This window comes from Oncorhynchus masou, chromosome 16 (assembly GCF_036934945.1).
Source record: "Oncorhynchus masou masou isolate Uvic2021 chromosome 16, UVic_Omas_1.1, whole genome shotgun sequence".
In the NCBI taxonomy this organism is placed as follows: Eukaryota; Metazoa; Chordata; class Actinopteri; order Salmoniformes; family Salmonidae; genus Oncorhynchus; species Oncorhynchus masou.
Genome location: NC_088227.1, coordinates 14,991,297 through 15,010,928, shown reverse-complemented (window position 1 = coordinate 15,010,928; position 19,632 = coordinate 14,991,297). Strand labels below are relative to the sequence as shown.

The window sequence follows — 19,632 nt, the reverse complement described above, 5'->3', positions numbered from 1 at the left end:
AGGAGGGGCGCGAGAGCTTAACACGTTCGTGAATTAGTGACGTAATCACATTGCGTTTGACGTTTAGTTTGTCCTCATTGAGCCACCGTAAGAGATTTGGCGGTATTGTGGGAAATGCATGTCGAGGGGACTTAATTATACGTTTACATGTATATCAGAAATAGAAATTAGCTACGTTTAAGATTATTCTGATGGAGGGAATCAATGCTAAGTACGTGTCAAAGAAAATCAGCAAAACGAGATGGAGACCGGTCTCATCTTCGTCTTTACAGCAACCAGACATATTTGCTACTGGGTCTTGGGACAACGAGGTGGGTTTACTATCGATGGTGGTGACACGGACAGCACTCCAAGGTGCTAATTAATTCAAAGCATTTTAGAGGTCACTGCTGTATGCCCACATACTTGAGTATTGCAACGGGGCTTAGCTACACAAGTCTGAATTTCTTATAGCCTAATTTTCTAGACCTCAATGTTCAGCAACATATTTTTACGACACTGCAGTACACCTGCCATATGCACATATACTACCGCTCAAAAGTTTGGGGTCACAACAGAACAACAGTTTTCATCTGTGCTAACATAATTGCAAAAGGGAGCCCCATGTCAACTCCTGAGAGTCAACTTATTGCTCAAAGCCGTGAGGGGGCATGTGGCTGTGATGTTTAGCCTCCCAATGCTGTTCTGAAGACTGGCTATAGTGTCTTTTTTTTTTAAATGTCATTTTGAGTGTTAAACTGGGTGTCCTCTTTAGCCTTGTCTACAAGGCTGCCACCAAATGCGCCTTTGTTCAGACATGTTCAAAAACCTTTTTTTCCTGAGGGCTCTGTTTGTTTTATGTCTGATGCATAGGATGTTAATTTACTGTACATTCCACCAACTATTTTGCTAGTGTAATCCCTCCAGTCATTTCTAGACCCAAGCTCCCTACCTTTTTGCATGTTGTACAGTCCAACTTTGAATTTTGTATGACAAGCAAGGGGTTATGTGTTTGCTTGTTCTTGAACCGCAAATTGCAACTGCTCCAAGCACTTCGTCAGTGGATGCACCGTCTCCCACTCCCTGACTCGCTAGTAGGCCTACGAGCTAGTGGGGGTGCCGGTGGTAATGCTGAACTGGCGGGATTAGTATTGCCATCAGGAACAGTTTGCCCCTCACTCCTTTCTTCCGGCACTGACAGTTCTCTGGCTCGTTCTTGTTTCGATTCATCATCTTTCTCTGGATTTTTGGACTTGAAAAATGTCAAACTCGATTGCCTTTTCTTATCAACTTTTTATTTGGTGTTCCCACGATTCAAATTTAGTAGGGAGACGACTAGGCTATGTGAGGTGCTTATGTAGGGACTTCTTCACTATCTGACCACCACTACCAAGACCTGTGTCAAGATCAGTTACTTACCCCACTTGCCCTCCCCATAAGCTCTATGTACAAGTAAGAGAGCAGGTCTGGAATCAGTGTGGCAGAATAGAAGGATCACTGCACTTTTTCGTGATGGTCTTTCTGAGGAGTGGGAGAAATAACGGGGGGGCAACTTGATTTAATGCTGATCGCTTTTATTCGAATGTTTAAAGTGCAAACAGTGAAATAATTCAAAAATCATGCAGCGAGAGATACCGGATCTGGGCAAATAGGTGCCGGAACAAACAAAGTCAAATCTGAGGTGTGGATCCTATTCAGCTCAAATTAAGCACTAATAGTTAGTGTAACTTACCATCACTCAGCTCTTGAACATTTCTGTCTGATTGCATACCTTTAGCAAAATCTAATTTTTTTTCAGGACAACAGCATTTCAATTTGGTCCATCGGAGAGAATGGGGTCTCCAGTATGGACGATGAATTTGAGGGAGACCCTCAATTATTATGTGAATACAAACATAATGGGGATGTTCTGGACCTTCAAGTAAGTTAATATACTATTAGGTGTAAAATATTAGATATTATTGTACTGGTCCTGATTTTCAATATGATTCTGTCATAATTGCAGCGGTGGAAAATTACTCAATTGTCATACTTGAGTAAAAGTAAAGATGCCTTAATAAAAAATGACTCAAGTGAAAGTCACCCAGTGAAATACTACTTGAGTAAAAGTGTTTGGTTTTAAGTATACTTAAGTATCAAAAGTAAATGGAATTGCTAAAATGTACTTAAGTATCAACAGTAAAAGTATAGACCATTTCAAATGGCTTATGATGCAAACTAGACGGCAAATTATTGCCCCCCCCCTCCCCCTTTGACGGATAGTCAGGGGCACACTCCAAACAAAGCATTTGTATTTAATGAGTCTGCCAGATCAGAGGCAGTAGTGATGACCATGGATGTTCTTTTAATAAGTGTGTGAATTGGACCATTTCCCTGTCAAAATGTAAAGAGTACTTTTGAGTGTCAGGGAAAAGGTATTGAATAAAAGGTACATCATTTTATTTAGGAATGTAGTGATGTAAAAGTTGTCAAAAACATAAATAGTAAAGTACAGATACCCAAAAAACTACTTAAGTAGTACTTTAAAGTATTTTTACTTAAGTAATTTACACCACTGCATAATTCAATGTCAATCTTACACTCCTTTTAGTTTCTGGATCAAGACAGAATAGTAACAGCGTCATCAACTGGAGCGGTGACTATCTTTCGGCATCACCACAACAGCCAGGTATGGATGTTACTTCACAAGACATTGTCATAATGAAGATATACCAACAATCATGGATACATCAATTACAAATGTCAAGTTAATTTGTGTAGGACCTTGTTTTCAATAGCATCTATTTACTCTTCTCTACAGACATTGTCTGTTTCTCAACTGTGGGAAAGAGCACATCATTATCCCTGCGACAACGCCCCATGTACTGGAGTTGTGTGTAACAGCCCTGAGATTGTCACGGTTGGGGAAGATGGAAGGATCATGCTCTTCAGAGCGGACCAGGAAGGAGTGCTGCGCACCATAGGTCTGAGGAGGAAACAATAGGTCCTTATGTGCTAATAAGAGTGTATATAATTGTATGCTCTCCTGGCAATGGCCATTATTTTCTTAAAGGTTGCAATTTGAATTTGCAATGACATAGCTTTCATATCCATTTCCAAAAGTCAGCTGTAACTTCAAGTGAAATCTCACCCTTTAGCCAAGATGATACTGACAAAGTATTTTTCATTCCTGTCAGAAAAGGCTGACAGTAGCGCAATCCATGCTGTGACTTTCCTGAGGACTACAGAGATCCTTACTGTCAATTCTATTGGCCAGCTCAAACTATGGGACTTCAGGCAACCAGGCAATGAACCATCGCAGATTCTTTCATTGTAAGATGATTACATATTTGAGGAGCTGAAGTAAATCAGTTTTTCTGGTGCAACAACTTAATTGTGTAATGTCCTTTGTTGTTTAAAAAAAAGCTGCCATATGTATCTTTTTGGGCTACCCAACCAAATATTCACATAAAATGTGTTTTAGACCAGTTATTAATTAAAAGCAAGTCTAAGAAGCGGTAGATCTGTTCTATGTGTGCAATTTCTATGCTTCCATGTTCTTGAGTTTCAGTTTTGCTTTTACTTTCGGTTTTGTACACCAGCTTCAAACAGCTGAAAATACAATATTTTTGTTTATGGAAAATGTATCAGTGGTTTAGAAGGTACAGTGATTCTCTACACTATACTTGCTTACTTTGTTACGTAAACTGAAATTAAAATAACTATCAGGCATTTAGCAACCAGGAGATGTGATTTCTGCATAGTGCATCTTTAAGTGTTCTTTTTGTCTTTTTTGGGGGGGGGCTTCTAGAACTGGAGACAGAGTCCCACTGCATTGTGTGGACAGGCACCCCAACCAACAACACATTGTGGCCACAGGGGGGCAGGATGGCATGCTCTGTATCTGGGACGTGAGACAAGGCAACATGCCCATTTCACTTATGGAGGCACACACTTCTGAATGTAAGACATATTTATGGAAGTAGTTAATTCACTAAAACAGCAAGTCGATCTTTAGTTTAAGGGTTTTAACTTATGTTTTTGTTGTGCTCACAGTGTGGGAGGTCCATTTTCATCCATCAAACCCAGGCCACCTGTTCTCATGCTCAGAGGATGGATCACTGTTGCATTGGGAGACTTCTTCATATACAGACACACCATCCTTCTTACAAGGCAAGTCATCAGAAATATGTTTTCAAGGCTCACAGAGCAGGACTGTTGTGATTACTGCCAAATGGAAAGTATTTGATATATCCACCTGTTTTTTTTTATTTAGCAGGATTACATTACTGTAACACCAGTAGTTCACAATCAGAATTGTGATTTATTTATTTTTATTTATTTTTCACCAGGTGGACGGAACACAAGCATAATTTCTCGCAGCGCAATAGCCCCAGCAGGTGGGAACCAGTCCCTCATCAATGCCTGGCTCACTGGGGACTCTAGTAAGGGACACCTTGAGACCACTCACATGCTGCCTAGCCAAATGCTGTCTGTGAACAGTCTGGATGTACTGGGACAATGCTTGGTGTGTGGAACGGACAGAGAGGCTATTTATGTCAACAGACATGTCCCAATGTAAAAAAATAAAAATAAAAAATACAGTTCAGCTGTTCACATTATTTGACTGGCTGGCTGGACTTTATCTTGCCAGAAGATGCTGACCCTACCATTACGCTTATTTACGCTAAGCAGCACTGAGGTCGGAAAGCAATCATGGTTACATTAAGACACTGGAGCCGGCGCGAGATATGGGTTCGGAAAACATACCTCAATGCAGGGATGGGACATGCCACTGTACTCCAAATTATACCTTTATCCACACTACTCCAAGAAGATTTATATACTGCTAGTTTTTGCGGAAAAATTCATTTTTCGTCTTCATGTTAGCTAGCAGCCATATCAGCCATTATGGAATAGCACATTGCGTTGAACAACAAAGGAGCTGATTGGCTGACACAACATTCCAAAATTGGCTGCGGTGGCAACCGTTACCTAGCGTGAGGACAAAAAGGGCATGAGCAGAATTTCAATCTTCTCGATGGAGCAGTGTGGATAAATGTAACATTTGGAGTACAGTGGCATGTTCCATCCCTGCATTGAGGTACGTTTTCTCACTGTGTCTTAATGTAACCATGATTGCGTTCAGACCTCAGTGCGTAGCGGTAGGGTTGTTATCTTCAGGCAATTATTTACCTAATCTGATTGTTGAAATATTTTCCCAGTAAAAGGTCTTGCTCTTGAGGATTAGATCACCTTCATCAGGTGAAAGTATTTAGTAAATTGTATGATTGTTTTTGATATTCCTGAGGGAGGTTTAAGAAATTAAAAGCATACAGAGATCTTGGATTACCACAGAAATGTAGTTTACACTCTAAATTATGCTCAAAACCAATCACAGATAAAGCACTTGATTTTTGGGGAAGTCATACTGGTTGTATTCATGTAATTTAACTCCTGTGTTTTGAAATAAAATGCCTTTGCATAAATATGTTATCACTTATCCAATTCTGCATCACATCGTAAGACGATATATACACAGTATGACAACCATAATATGGACCGCATTTTAGGTCTTATTATAACATTTATAGAATATAAACTTTTGACATTCATTTGTTTTCATTTTGTATGTATATATTGTATTCGTTTTATGTTTATGAGTAAGAATACCTGAATCACTTGGGAAAGGCTTCTACTTTTGTTGGGGGGTGAAAGGTGCTATCGCAGGGGACGATGGGAAAAACAACCTACACATCCGGGAAAGTTGTCTGTCAAGACAGGAATATTCAAGCCACAGTTGGGACACGGAGTAGCTGTAAAACTATTCACTTTCAAACTTCGTCTAAATCATTAGATTAACTAATTTCATCGCACTTTCTTTTTGATTTGATTAAAATAAGAATGCTTCTGAAGGTAAGTTAATTGACAACAACCTGTTAGCTAGCATGCTAGCAAACTTGGCTAGTGGTTGCTTTGCGACGCGAACAGGCCGTGGACAACCAGCAGCAGTTGGCTTTGGTAGATGGCTAGCTGATTAGCTATTTAACTGAAGTTGAGTCAGTAACTGTATGCTAACTAAATACGAAGCATTTTATTCATCACTACCTTTTAGCTTTGTTGCTGGCTGGATTACATGTGTTTATTACATAACATCCTACAGTCGGTACGTTTAACTACAATATTTGGTAACGTTACCCGGCTAATTTAGTTACCAGCACCATTTGTTTTCATGGTCACGTTAGCTAACTAACGTTAGTTTAGTTGATAGGTTGTAACTTAGCTACAAAACTAAACTATTAGTTATAACTTATCTTCCATAATGAATTGTCTGAATATATTAATTGACAGAATATGTTGGATCATTTCACTGCTCATATCTGGGAGATTGAATTCATTCCCATTTGCTGTGTTTTATCATCCCCAGGTATTCAGCAGGATGCAGATGTGAAGTAAATCGAGTCTTGAAGCTCTTCCTGGCCCCTGATACCCTCACAGTGACTCACTGCTGTGTGCTACCCTGTTGTCCCCCTTTGGCTGTCAACCTACATGTTCTTACATGAAGAGAGGAGAGAAACCCGAAGGATATCGACAGATGCGACCAAAGACTTTCCCTGCTAGCAACTACAGTGTTAACAGCCACCAAATGCTGCAGGAAATTCGGGAGAGTCTCCGGAACATGTCCCGGCCTTCTGACCCCCCTAAGGTGGACATGGGGGGTGCTGTTATAGTGGCGCCTGAAGACCCCAGGCAGCAAGGGCGCTGCAGCAACCCCAGAAACCCCTACCACAAAGCCTTGCAGGAGATTCGCAAGTCCCTGATGCCTTATGCCAATGAGCCCAACTCTTCTGGACGGACTGCAGAGGTTAACAAACAGATGTTGCTGGAGCTGCTGTCTGCTGGCTTTGATGAGGTATGGAGAAAATAATGTAAAAGTGGAAACAGTGCTTCAGCTAGGTATCTAGCGAACGTGTGGACATGAGTCACATGATTTTGACATGAGATTTAGATTGACACACTACACGCACATGATTGACACTCCCACACAAAACACACTCGCATACACTACATTCGCCCACACACTCATACCGACACACACACACACTTTTACGCTTATCATTTGCTGCTGCTACTCTGTTCTTTATTTTACTATTATTATTATGATATGTTCTGATGCCTAGTCTCTTTACCCTGCATTCATGTACAGTGCATTCTGGAAGTATTCAGACCCCTTGACTTTTTCCATATTTTGTTACATTATACAGCCTTATTCTAAAATTGATTCAATCGTTTTGTCCCTCATCAATCAACACGCAAAACCCCATAATGACAAAGGAAAAACGTTTTTTTAAATACATTTTTGCAGATTAATAACAATAAAAACTGAAATAACATTTACACAAGTATTCAGACAGTACTTTGTTGAAGGACCTTATGCAGCGATTACAGCCTTGAGTCTTTTGGGGTATGACGCTACAAGCTTGGAACACCTGTATTTGGGGAGTTTCTCCCATTCTTCTCTGCAGATCCTCTCAAGCTCTGTCAGGTTGGATGGGGAGTGTTGCTGCACAGCCATTTTCAGGTCTCTCCAGAGATGTTCAATCGGGTTCATGTCATGGCTCTGGCTGGGCCACTGAAGGACATCCAGAGACTTGTCTCGAAGCCACTCCTGCATTGTCTTGGCTATTTGCTTAGGGTCGTTGTCAAGGTTGGAAGGTGAACCTTTGCCCCAGTCAGTGGAAACCGGATGCACCTGAGCTCAATTTTGAGTCTCAAAGCAAATTGTCTGAATACTTATGTAAATAAGGTATTTCTGTTTTTTAATTTTTAATACATTTGCAACCATTTCTAAAAACATGTTTTCTCTGTCATAATGGGGTATTGTGTGTGTGTATATTGCTGAAGATTATAAAAAAATGTAAATCAATTTTAGAATAAGGCTGAAACGTAACAAAATACTTTCTGAAGGCACTATATAAACTGATTGTTTAAAGCAAAACTACCAAAACGATTGCTGATGGTGAACCTGAACAATCAAAATAAAATATTGCAAGCCCTGTTCCGCAGGTATAGTTAGATGAGTTGTCCCCGGTAGCTTACTTTTCGTCCGGTAAAGCACCATTTTTTCAACAGCGCATAGATAACAACAATAATTTTGCAAATTACATAGGTTGTCACTCAACTAATAAAGTCTAATGTCACGAAAGCCATTTGTGCCGCACAGATGTGCAAGTTCAGGAACAGGCAGCCTACCTCGCGTTGGTCAGCACGCAGTTTGACTAGGCTACTGATATTGACTGTGGAGGTTAGGCTTGCAAAATATCTTGTAGTTGATCAATGGCTGTCAACACAGTTACATGCAGTTCGACACTGAAGGAGAGGAAGCATCAGTTGTCAAAAAAGTTAGGTATTTTCGGAAGGTAGAAAGAATTTAGTATGAGGCCCAAAAAATAGTTAACCGCCGATTTGTAAAGTCTGAATAGATTTTCTGACCGACGCATGCTACATTTGGATCAGTTTGGGGTCCGCGGACCTATGCACTTATAAACATTTAAATCGGGACCTATGTGTATCTGTGAATCATTAAATACCTAGTAACCAGCCCACTGAGCATCAACCATCACCGGACGTCCATAGATGATGAAAAGTCAGTCCAAATCAGAGCCAATCCTAGACATCTGTTTCACAAGTTTGGACAGCATAACGTTAGTACAGTAGAGTATAGGTCAGTACAATACGGTACTGTATAGTAGTGCACATGAGTAATTTACTGTACTTCACTGTAATGCACTGAATTCTACTGTGCTGTGCGGTGCTCATTCTAATAATTGCCAGTGTAGAATAAGGAGGAAATTAAATGTTTCTACCTTTGTACCTATTCGGCATACATCACCATGAAGAGAATGACATTCATAGTTATGCATTTCTGTATAGTTTAAAGTAGTTCATAGAGTTGTATGGTTTAACTTTGCAATCAATATTTTTTTGTTTGGTAATTGGCATAAAGGTGACATCTGAATGATTCTGTTACTGTGGAATTGCCCTAATGCTAAAGATGTTTTCAACTCGTCAGTCACAGGACTCCTGTATTCAGCACTGAAGCGGAGTATAAAATATTTTCAATGAAACAGTAAGTCATTTAAAAAGCTACTGGGATGTCTGGTTCTTTAAAAAAAATGTGCACAAAAAAAGCATGTATGAATTACATTGTATTTGACAGTTGTTGAGTAGTTCCTGTTAACTTGATCTGATCGTCTAACAGTACCTCGAGCAACCCTTTTGTTTCAGGTATTAATAGCTAGTAAATGTATTGTGTGCAGGAAATGGTGATCCGTGCTCTGATGCAGACCAACAGTCGCAGCGTGGAGGCAGCCATAGAGTACATTAGTAAGATGAGCTACCAAGACTCTGTGAGGGAGCAGATGGTGGATGCCCCCGCCCGCCCCGTCAATGCAGGCATGAAAGCCCCTGGTAGGTGTCAGTCCTTTGTGACCGAACCTCTCCTTTTTCCAGGGTTGTTCACAGGAACTTGGCTACTGTTGTTGTAGAATCTAAGGCTAGACTATTTGTCGCTGGAGATGCAATAGATTGTTGTTGAGGGAACAAGATTCTGTTGAACAACTGCTTTGGGAGAAGGGAGTGTGTTTGAATTGAGAATGCTGTACAAGGCATGGGTTTGCTCTCTTTTGATATAGCTGTAACATCTACTGCAAACACAATGATTCTTCTCTATATGCTGCTTTTTAACTGTAGTTTTTCTTTCCATTGTTGCAGGTTCCTCTCATATCCAGCAGCCTGTGCTGAGGAGGCAGAGCTGGAAGGGTTCCAAGGAGTCCCTGGTTCAGAGACATGGCCACATGAGGGTGGAGGGGATGGTGTACCGTTCAGACAGCCCTGGACCCCAGGGTGACCTGGCAGGACGAGGCCCTCCCCCAGCCTTCCCACAGGGCCACCCTGGCAACAACCAACGGGTCAACCCTCCCCTACCCCCTCAGGTGCGCAGTGTCACCCCTCCCCCAAATAGGGGTGGAACCCCACCTCCACCCTCCTGGGACAGTAACCCCTCCACCAAGCGCTTCTCTGGCAACATGGATTACCTGGTGCCTCGGATCTCTCCCGTTCCCCAAGGAGCCTGGCCCGATGGCTACTCAGCCCCCCAGAACCAGAGGGGTATCAGCCCAGTGCCCATGGGCCGTCAGCCCATCATCATGCAGAGCTCTGGGGGGAACAAGTTCAGCTTCCCATCCGGCTGGTCTCAGAACGGCTCCCCTCAACCAGACTACATGGGACACCAGAGTGGTAGTAGCAGACAACCCCCTCCCCCTTACCCAGTGAACCAGAGCAGCAGACAAAGCCCCACAGCTCAGCAGATGCAGGCCGGAGGTCCTGCCTCGTCCCCATCCTACATCAACGATGGTAACCTCCCCCAGTCCATGATGATGCCTAACCGGAACAGTCACAATCTTGACATGTACAATCTTGACATGTACAACATAGGTGGGCCTCAGTCCTGGACCCAAGCCCCCCTCGTCCAGCCCCAGTCCTCCCCAGGTAGCAGCAACCAGGACATGTCCCCCTCATGGCAGCAGCACAGCATCCCTGTCAGATCCAACTCCTTCAACAGCCACCAGATGAGCAACAGGCAGGGCCACCCAGCCAGCTCCCAACCCTCTGCCACCACAGTGACAGCCATCACCCAGGCCCCCATCCTGAGGCCCGTTAAGAGTATGCGTGTGCAGAAGCCTGAACTACACACTGCTGTGGCCCCCACACACCCACCCTGGATGCACCATCCCCCACCCTCTCCATCTCCCACTACCTACCAGGAGCCTCTACCAGCAGCACCCATGCCCCATGTACCCATTACAGTAGCAGAGGTGCCCAGTTACCAGGGTCCTCCACCCCCGTACCCCAAACACCTTCTCCAACAGCCTGCTGCACCCTGCCCTGCCTATGACCCAGGGCCCAAGCCCAGTACTGGGAGAGAGGAGGCTGCAGAGGAAGAGGAGTGTAGCAGCAGCTCAAATGACAAGCCAGAAGGCCCATTCTCTGCTGCCATGGGAACAGATAAGGAGAATAAACAGATCACCACATCTCCGGTGCCTATGCGCCGGAACAACAAAGACGAGGAGCGGCGAGGAGACCCCAGAGTGTCACTCTACTCTCCCCAGGCCTTCAAGTTCTTCATGGAGCAGCACGTTGAGAACGTCCTGAAGAACCACCAAATGAGGATCCATAGGAAGAAGCAGCTGGAGAGTGAGATGCAGAGGGTGAGTCCACAGGCGCTACTTATAATTAGTGATGCACCGTTATTACATTTTTGACCAATACCAATATCCAATATTTTCCTTGACAAAAAAAACTATACCGATATAATACAAAAACATTGCGGCCTTTTAAGCATTCTAGTACAGTTAACACACACACACGGACGCAGCGGTCTAAGGCACTGCATGTCAGTGCAAGAGGCGTCACTACAGTCCCTGGTTCAAATCCAGGCTGTATCACATCTGGCCATGATTGGGAGTCCCATAGGGCAGTGCACAATTGGTCCAGCATTGTCCGGGTGCAGCCGTCATTGTAAATAAGTGTTTGTTCTTAACTGAATTGCCTAGTTAAATAAAGGTTACACACACACCACACTGTTACCATTTACAGGTGAAGTCGGAAGTTTACTTACACTTAGGTTGGAGTCAATAAAACTTGTTTTTCAACCACTCCGCTAGCGGAACATTGACAACATTCGGTGAAATTGCAGAGCACGAAATTCAAAATAAATTATTAGAAATATTTTACTTTCATAAAATCACTAGTGCAATACACCAAAATACAGCTTAACTTCTTGTTAATCCAGCCACCGTGTCAGATTTCAAAAAGGCTTTACAGCGAAAGCAAACCATGCTATTATCTGACGACAGCACCCCACCATACAAACACATAACAATCATATTTCAACCCGCCAGGCGCGACACAAAACTCAGAAATAACGATATAATTCATGCCTTACCTTTGAAGATCTTCTTCTGTTGGCACTACAAAATGTCCCATAAATATCACAAATTGTCCTTTTGTTCGATAAACTCTGTTATATCCCCAAAATGTCCATTTATTTGGCGCGTTTGATTCAGAAAAAACACCGGTTCCAACTCGCCCAACATGACTACAAATGATCTAAAAGGTTACCTGTAAACTTGGTCCAAACTTTTCAAACAACTTTCCTAATCCAACTTTAGGTATTTTTAAGACAGAATAAACTGTGTTCAATAGCGGATAAAAATGAAAGTGGAGCGAGCGCCAGGTCGCACGCATCAAACAAAACCGTATGCTAGACTCGACACCCAGAAAGGAAAGCGCTACTTCTTCAGAGAAGTTCAGAGAGGAAAAAGTTGTGGAAGAGACAAAAAGTGAGTAAAAAACACCCTAAATATGTTTAGAACTACAAATGAGGAAGCTGCAGAGAGTGGCACACACAGCAAATAAGAACCAGATATTTGAGGCTTTACTCCTCCTCCATCACTTTATGGACCCCATTGTTAATCCCCGTCATAAGAGGCATTGTCAGTCCCTATCACCAGGAGTTTCTCTTTGGTAAGACAACACTTCTCGAGGAAAGCCACAACAGCACGGGCTATAGATTTGGCATCTCCTCCCTCCAACTCAACAAGCCCCAGAAATGTTGATACAATTGTCTGCTTGGTGTCACTAAAGTACCTTATCACAACCCCCAGGTACTTAGAAACACTTACATCCGTGGACTCATCGAGGAGGAGGCTGAAACGCTGCTCACCCACATCTGCGACCAACTTTTTCAGAAAGTATGGTGCTAGAACACCATTAATAATTTCTGTGCACTTTGTCCTGTGCATTTTGAAGTGGGTAGCAGCAGTGGAGTCTGAGAAAGCAGCTCTACATGCTTCTCCAATGTGATCACATGACAGCATGGAACAATGTTCAGCGAGTTTTTTTAACCATAAATGGCAGCTTGTTTTGGGTGGAACTATTGTTATAAGGCTTTGCCTTTTGAGTATGTTTTTGAGTTGTCATGCCTATTTACATCACTAAGTTTGGCGTAGAAATCAGCGTTACAATACAGGCAATATGCCCGTGTATCATCTCCAATAAACGTGTTCAACCAGCCTTTGAATTCAGGGTTTGATTCCCACTCCTTTCTGTATTTTTTAGTGTACAATTTTGACTGAGACATGATGAGCTAGCCAGCTAGATGTTTAGCTTATGTCACAGAGATGCAGTGGACAAGGTGAGTAAGTGACTGAGGCTGTGTGAGTCAAATGCAGTGATTCATTTTGGTGCAGTGATTTATTTTAGACAAAGAACATTTTACATTTACATCCCGCCCTGAATGTAAGCCAGGGCGGGATCAGCCAGCGGCGGATTCTCGCATGTGCGATTCATTTGCAGTCTGGACGCGGAGGGGTGAACATCTCCTGCTCTAACAGCAGCTGGTAGGGAATTTGGTCCAATTCACAGGAATACAGGGTAATAGATTATCAACAGAAAAGCCAAAATGTACACAAATGGATTTCGAATGTCCTCACGCATTCTTAGTTTTCAATATTTCTCTCTTACTATTTCTTTCCTGTTCAAGCTGTATGTTAATTGTTTTTAATGTTCTATTCTTTCTGTCTGCTTCGCTCTCTTTCTCTCCTGTTCTCTACTTGCTGTCACTAACAGCTGATGTAGAAGGTTAAAGTATCATCTATCAATGCCGTGACCTGAATAGTCCACACAGATCAGTGACCAAGTAAGCCGCTGTTGAAAGATTTACCTTTTTTTAATTGAACAGCATGAAGCCCTCTGCTGACTGACAGCAACACACCAACTCCGTAGGGAGAGGCATGCCTGTCCATCCACTTCCATGATAGTGCTCCGCTGCAGCATATATAAACACCTTGCTTGCCAAGAATACCAGCCTTATTGAGAACGTCTGCTATATACACAAAAGTATGTGGACACCACGTCAAATGAGTGGATTCGGTTATTTCAGCCACATCCGTTACTGACAGATGTATAAAATTGAGCACACAGCCAGGCAATCTCTATAGACAAACACTGGCAGTAGAATAGCCTTACTGAAGAGCTCAGTCACTTTCAACATGATACTGTCATAGGATGCCACCTTTCCAACAAGTCAGTTTGTCAAATTTCTGCCCTGCTAGAGATGCCCTGGTCAACTGTAAGTGAAACATATAGGAGCAACAACAGCTCAGCCGCGAAGTGGTAGGCCACACAAGCTTACAGAACGGGACCGCCGAGTGCTGAAGCGCATACAAATCATCTGTCCACGGTTGCAACACTCACTACTGCCGAGTTCCAAATTGCCTCTGGAAGCAACATCAGCGCAAGAACTGTTTGTCGGGAGCTACATGAAATGGGTTTTCATGGTCGAGCAGCCGTACAAAAGCCTAAGATCACCACGTGCATTCCCAAGCGTCAGCTGGAGTAGTGTAAAGCTCGCCGCCATTGGACTCTGGAGCAGTGGAAACGCGTTCTCTGGGGTCATGAATCATGCTTCACCATCTGGCAGTCCAACGGACTAATCTGGGTTTGGCAGATGCCAGGAGAATGATACTTGCCCGAATGCATAATGTCAACTGTAAAGTTTGGTGGAGGAGGAATATTGGTCTGAGGCTGTTTTTTTGTGGTTCGAGCTAGGCCCCTTAGTTCCAGTGAAGGGACATCTAAACACTACAGCATACAATGACATTTAGACAATTCTGTGCTTCCAACTTTGTGGCAACAGTTTGGGGAAGGTCCTTTCCTGTTTCAACATGATAATGCCCCTGTGCACAAAGCGAGGTCCATACAGAAATAGTTTGTCAAGGTCGGTGTGGAAGAACTTGACTGACCTGCACAGAGACCTGCACAGAGACCTGACACCTTTGGGATGAATTGGAACGCCGACTGCAAGCCAGGCCTAATCGCCAAACATCAGTGCCTGACCTCACGAAGGCTCTCGTGGCTGAATGCAAGCAGCAATGTTCCAACATCTAGTGGAAAGCTTTACCAGAAGAGTGGAGGCTGGTATAGAAGCAAAGGGGGGGACCAACTCTATATCATTGCCCATGAATTTGGAATGAGATGTTCAACAAGCAGGTGTCCACATACCTTTGGTCATATAGTGTATCTTTTTTTTTTTTTTTTTTTTTTTTTTACCTGTGTTTTCCTATGTTTTAATGGTTACTATTTTGTGTTACCTTACCTTGGCCTACATCCTACCAGTTTGAATTCATTGCTTTGCTAATGCATCTTGGTTGTTTTATTTTATGTTCCTAGTGAATATTCTGTGGTGCTCTCTTAAATAAACCATTTTTGGGGAGATCTCCATGACGGGCCTGAATGTAAATTGTCATCTTTTGCCTTTTAGGTTGGGTTGTCAGGTGATGCCCAGGAGCAGATGCGCATGATGCTGTCTCAGAAAGAGTCCAACTACATCCGACTGAAGCGGGCCAAGATGGACAAGTCCATGTTCAAGAGGATCAAGACCCTGGGCATCGGAGCCTTTGGAGAGGTGTGTCTAGCCCGGAAGGAGGACACGGGAGCCCTGTACGCCATGAAGACGCTGCGCAAGAAGGATGTTCTCCTCAGGAACCAGGTGGCCCACGTCAAGGCAGAGCGAGACATCCTGGCTGAGGCTGATAATGAGTGGGTGGTGCGGCTCTACTACTCCTTCCAGGACAAGGACAACCTGTACTTTGTGATGGACTACATCCCCGGGGGTGACATGATGAGTCTGCTGATCAGGCTGGGCCTCTTCAAAGAGGACTTGGCTCAGTTCTACATCGCTGAGCTCACCTGCGCCGTGGAGAGCGTGCACAAGATGGGCTTCATCCACCGCGACATCAAGCCAGACAACATCCTCATAGACCGGGACGGACACATCAAGCTCACCGACTTTGGGCTCTGCACCGGCTTCCGTTGGACGCACGACTCAAAGTACTACCAGAGTGGTTAGTATGATACATCCCTTAAGATGCTTGTTGCTGCTTCAATCCAAGAGGATGTTTTAGCCTTTGGGGTAACACTGTTCTCCCTCTCTTCATTGTCAGTAAAGCCAAGCTAATCTTTGTGTTGTGTGTGTCTCTCTCCATAGGAGACCATGTTCGGCAGGACAGCATGGACTTCAGTAAGGAATGGGAGCAGGACCCAGCTAACTGTCGCTGCGCAGACCGGCTCAAGCCCCTGGAGAGGAGGAAGGCAAGGCAACACCAGCGCTGCCTGGCCCACTCCCTGGTGGGGACACCCAACTACATCGCTCCAGAGGTGCTGCTCAGAACAGGTAAGCCTGTGTAAGAGAAAGTTGAATCTGCTATGGGGAGTTGGAAATATAATTGGTGATCTTTGAATTACTAGTGTAGAAGTGATATTTTAAGCGTAATGTGTGAAAGGTTATTTTTCTCTTGTGCGCCATGTTATTGTCTCTAACATGTGACTGTGTTAACTCTCTGTTCAAGGATACACCCAACTGTGTGATTGGTGGAGTGTTGGTGTCATTCTGTATGAAATGGTGGTTGGGCAGCCTCCTTTCTTAACAACTACACCCCTGGAAACCCAGCTCAAGGTAAATCAACCAGTTAAAAATGTTGGCCTGGCTTGTCAGGTGTTGTCCTCTGCGCTCTATTAAACACTCTGGTTCTGTCTCGTACGCAGGTGATAAACTGGCAGACCACCCTGCACATCCCCCCTCAAGCCAAGCTGAGCCCCGAGGCATCGGACCTCATCATTAAACTATGCCGCGGCCCCGAGGATCGCCTCGGCAAGAACGGTGCCGACGAGATTAAGGTGCAGCCCTTCTTCAAGACCATCGACTTCTCTAGTGACCTGCGGCAGATGCAGCCGGCCCCCTACGTACCCACCATCGCTCACTGCACAGACACCTCCAACTTTGACCCGGTGGACCCAGACAAGCTGTGGAGCAGAGATAACGAAGTCGAGGGCAAACACAATGACACCCTCAATGGGTGGTTCAAGAACGGCAAGCACCCCGAGCACGCCTTCTACGAGTTCACCTTCCGCCGCTTCTTTGACGACAACGGCCACCCCTACAGCTGTCCCAAGCCCATTGGCATAGAGTATGAGGAGGGATCTGATGGGGATGAGGCAGACTCTGAGGCCCCGGCACAGGAGGAGGGAGACCAGGAAGAGAGCCGCAGGGGGGCACAGGGCCGTGATATGGTCTATGTGTAGTATCTTCTATGAACATCTTTGTTCTGCTGGTTTATTGGTACATAATGTCTTTGAAACAGGTTGCTGGTTTGTCAGAGAGCGGGTCAGGAGTTGGGTATATGACGTGTGTGTGGACGTGTTTAACTGTTCTTGTGGGGACCAGAAGTCAAATGCTATTTCTATGGGGTTTAGGGTTAAGGTTAGAATTCGGGTTAGAATTACATTAAGGGTTAGGTGCTAGGGTTAAGGTTAGGGAAAATCGAATTTTGAATCGGACTGAATTGTCCCCCACAAGGTTAGCTGTACAAGACTGTGTGTTCTCAGCCCCTTCTTCTGCGGAACAATTAGGACCAGATATAATTGTACCATACAGAACAGATACATGGTACACATAACTACACTACAGTATAGTCTCTCTACACTACAGTCTGTAGGAGGAGGGTTTAGTCTTTCACACTACAGGTGTATTCATGGAGTTGTACAGGGTAAGCTTTATATGCTGTCTGACATTGAACAGACCAATGAATTGAAAGCAAAAATATCAGGGTGCTCTTCGAAGACTTACAAACCCTGTTTTAAGCCTTCATTTATTAAGGATACTACAAACTGGTGATGCTAGTTGATACTCATAAGTATGGGATTTATTTTTTCTACTTTATTTTTTGACAATTGTCTTAATTTATATTTTAATAGGTCTATTGCAATTGGGATATATTAGTGATATCACTCTGGTAGAATTTGCAGGGATAAGTACATCTTGAATTTTTCATTGCTGTGCCTTTGATCTTCTGCTCTTTCACCAAATACTGTATAGAGGGGCATTTTAAACTAGACTTAGTTGATTGAACTAGGGATTTGTGTATTTTTCTAATTTATACATAACATTTATTTATAAATTGTTGTACACATTTGATGTAAATATTTTCTCTATCTATTTGATTGGTTAGTTGATATACATTAGGGCAGGCCCTCTGCATTATTCCCGCATTATTCAAATCTCTTTCCTGTAATAATTGGTAGTGATCATTCCACTGTCTGTTTCCTTGTTTCTGAAAAAGGCCAATCTGAAAGGTACCTTTTTATGTTATGATACTAAAGTAAATGAAGAGATGGCATGACTGGGGCCGACAGGCTCCGTTATGCTATGTACAGGGCATTTTCTTCTCTCATTCACTTCCACAGTAGCATCTGCCTTCATCACTTCTGACATAGTGTCTCAACCAAGCACTATGCTGTGTATGTATGAGCTCACTGACACGTCGAACCTGTTCATAAAGGACTGATACCATACTGAAAAAGGAATTATAAATTGGCAGTCTTTAGTAGCTCATAGTGGATAGATGGGTCACTTCCCCTATCCCATATTTTGCCTTTATTAGTGACTTGGAAAGATTTTTTATGTAGTTGTAATATGTACTGTTTTGGTTGAAATCATGTAAAGATTACATAATTAGATTTATGGTGTAAATGTTTTGGGAGGGGGATTGGGAGAAGGGCTAATGAATAAAGAATGTAAAGCACTTCCACAAATTCCATTTTCTTGGCCTTTCACACCTGGAACTATCCAATACAGGCTGCTCTATAGTACTCTCCAGGGGTATTCAACTCTTACCCTATGAGATCTGGTGCCTGCTGGTTTTGTGCTCGATATGATAATTGGACACACCTGGTATCCCAGGTCTAAATCAGTCGCTGAACAGTGTTGGGAAAAGTACCAAATGGTCGTACTTGAGTAAAAGTAAAGAACTTAATAGAAAATGAGTCAAGTGAAAGTCACTCAGTACAATCCTACTTGAGTAAATGTCAAAAGTATTTGGTTTTAAATATTCTTAAGGATCAAAATTAAATGTAATTGCTCAAATATACTTAGGTATTAAAAGTAAAAATCATTTCAAATGTCTTATTTTAAGCATACCAGGTGGCACCATTTTGTTGTTTTTTAAATTTATGGACAGCCAGGAACACACTCCAACACTCAGACATAATCTAAAATGAAGCATGTGTTCAGTGAGTCTGCCAGATCAGAGGCAGTAGAGATGACCAGGGACTTTCTCTTGATAAGAGTGTACATTAGAATATTTTCCTGTCCTGCTAAGCATTTGAAATTTAATGAGTATTTTTGGATGTCAGGGAAAATACACTGCTCAAAAAAATAAAGGGAACACTAAAATAACACATCCTAGATCTGAATGAATGAAATATTCTTATTAAATACTTTTTTCTTTACATAGTTGAATGTGCTGACAACAAAATCACACAAAAATGATCAATGGAAATCAAATTTATCAACCCATGGAGGTCTGGATTTGGAGTCACATTACAGGCTGATCCATCTGATGTAATGTCTTTAAAACAAGTCAAAATGAGGCTCAGTAGTGTGTGTGGCCTCCACGTGCCTGTATGACCTCCCTACAACGCCTGGGCATGCTCCTGATGAGGTGGCGGATGGTCTCCTGAGGGATCTCCTCCCAGACCTGGACTAAAGCATCC

General features: G+C 43.1%; 2 protein-coding genes across 3 annotated transcripts; both read left to right on the top strand.

Moving 5' to 3' along the window:
- Positions 1-7: 7 nt before the first annotated feature.
- Positions 8-5,447, top strand: LOC135557530 (nucleoporin Nup43-like). The gene is made up of 8 exons (XM_064990858.1): positions 8-311; positions 1,778-1,900; positions 2,570-2,647; positions 2,780-2,942; positions 3,156-3,291; positions 3,770-3,921; positions 4,015-4,131; positions 4,311-5,447. Exons 1-8 carry the CDS (start codon positions 192-194, stop codon positions 4,538-4,540), a joined length of 1,119 nt encoding a protein of 372 aa, XP_064846930.1. The 5' UTR covers positions 8-191; the 3' UTR covers positions 4,541-5,447.
- A 235-nt stretch (positions 5,448-5,682) lies between these two features.
- LOC135557528 (serine/threonine-protein kinase LATS1-like) lies at positions 5,683-18,923 on the top strand. Of its 2 annotated transcripts, XM_064990855.1 has the most exons (9): positions 5,683-5,874; positions 6,386-6,871; positions 9,279-9,429; positions 9,733-11,228; positions 12,687-12,773; positions 15,344-15,926; positions 16,070-16,255; positions 16,431-16,537; positions 16,627-18,923. In XM_064990855.1, the coding sequence occupies exons 2-9, from the start codon at positions 6,518-6,520 to the stop codon at positions 17,161-17,163; spliced, it is 3,501 nt and encodes a 1,166-aa protein (XP_064846927.1). In that variant the 5' UTR covers positions 5,683-5,874; positions 6,386-6,517; the 3' UTR covers positions 17,164-18,923. The 2 variants fall into 2 exon arrangements, with proteins under 2 accessions (XP_064846927.1, XP_064846928.1); XM_064990856.1 differs by lacking the exon at positions 12,687-12,773 and having other exon boundaries at positions 5,684-5,874; positions 16,627-18,922.
- Positions 18,924-19,632: the final 709 nt, after the last annotated feature.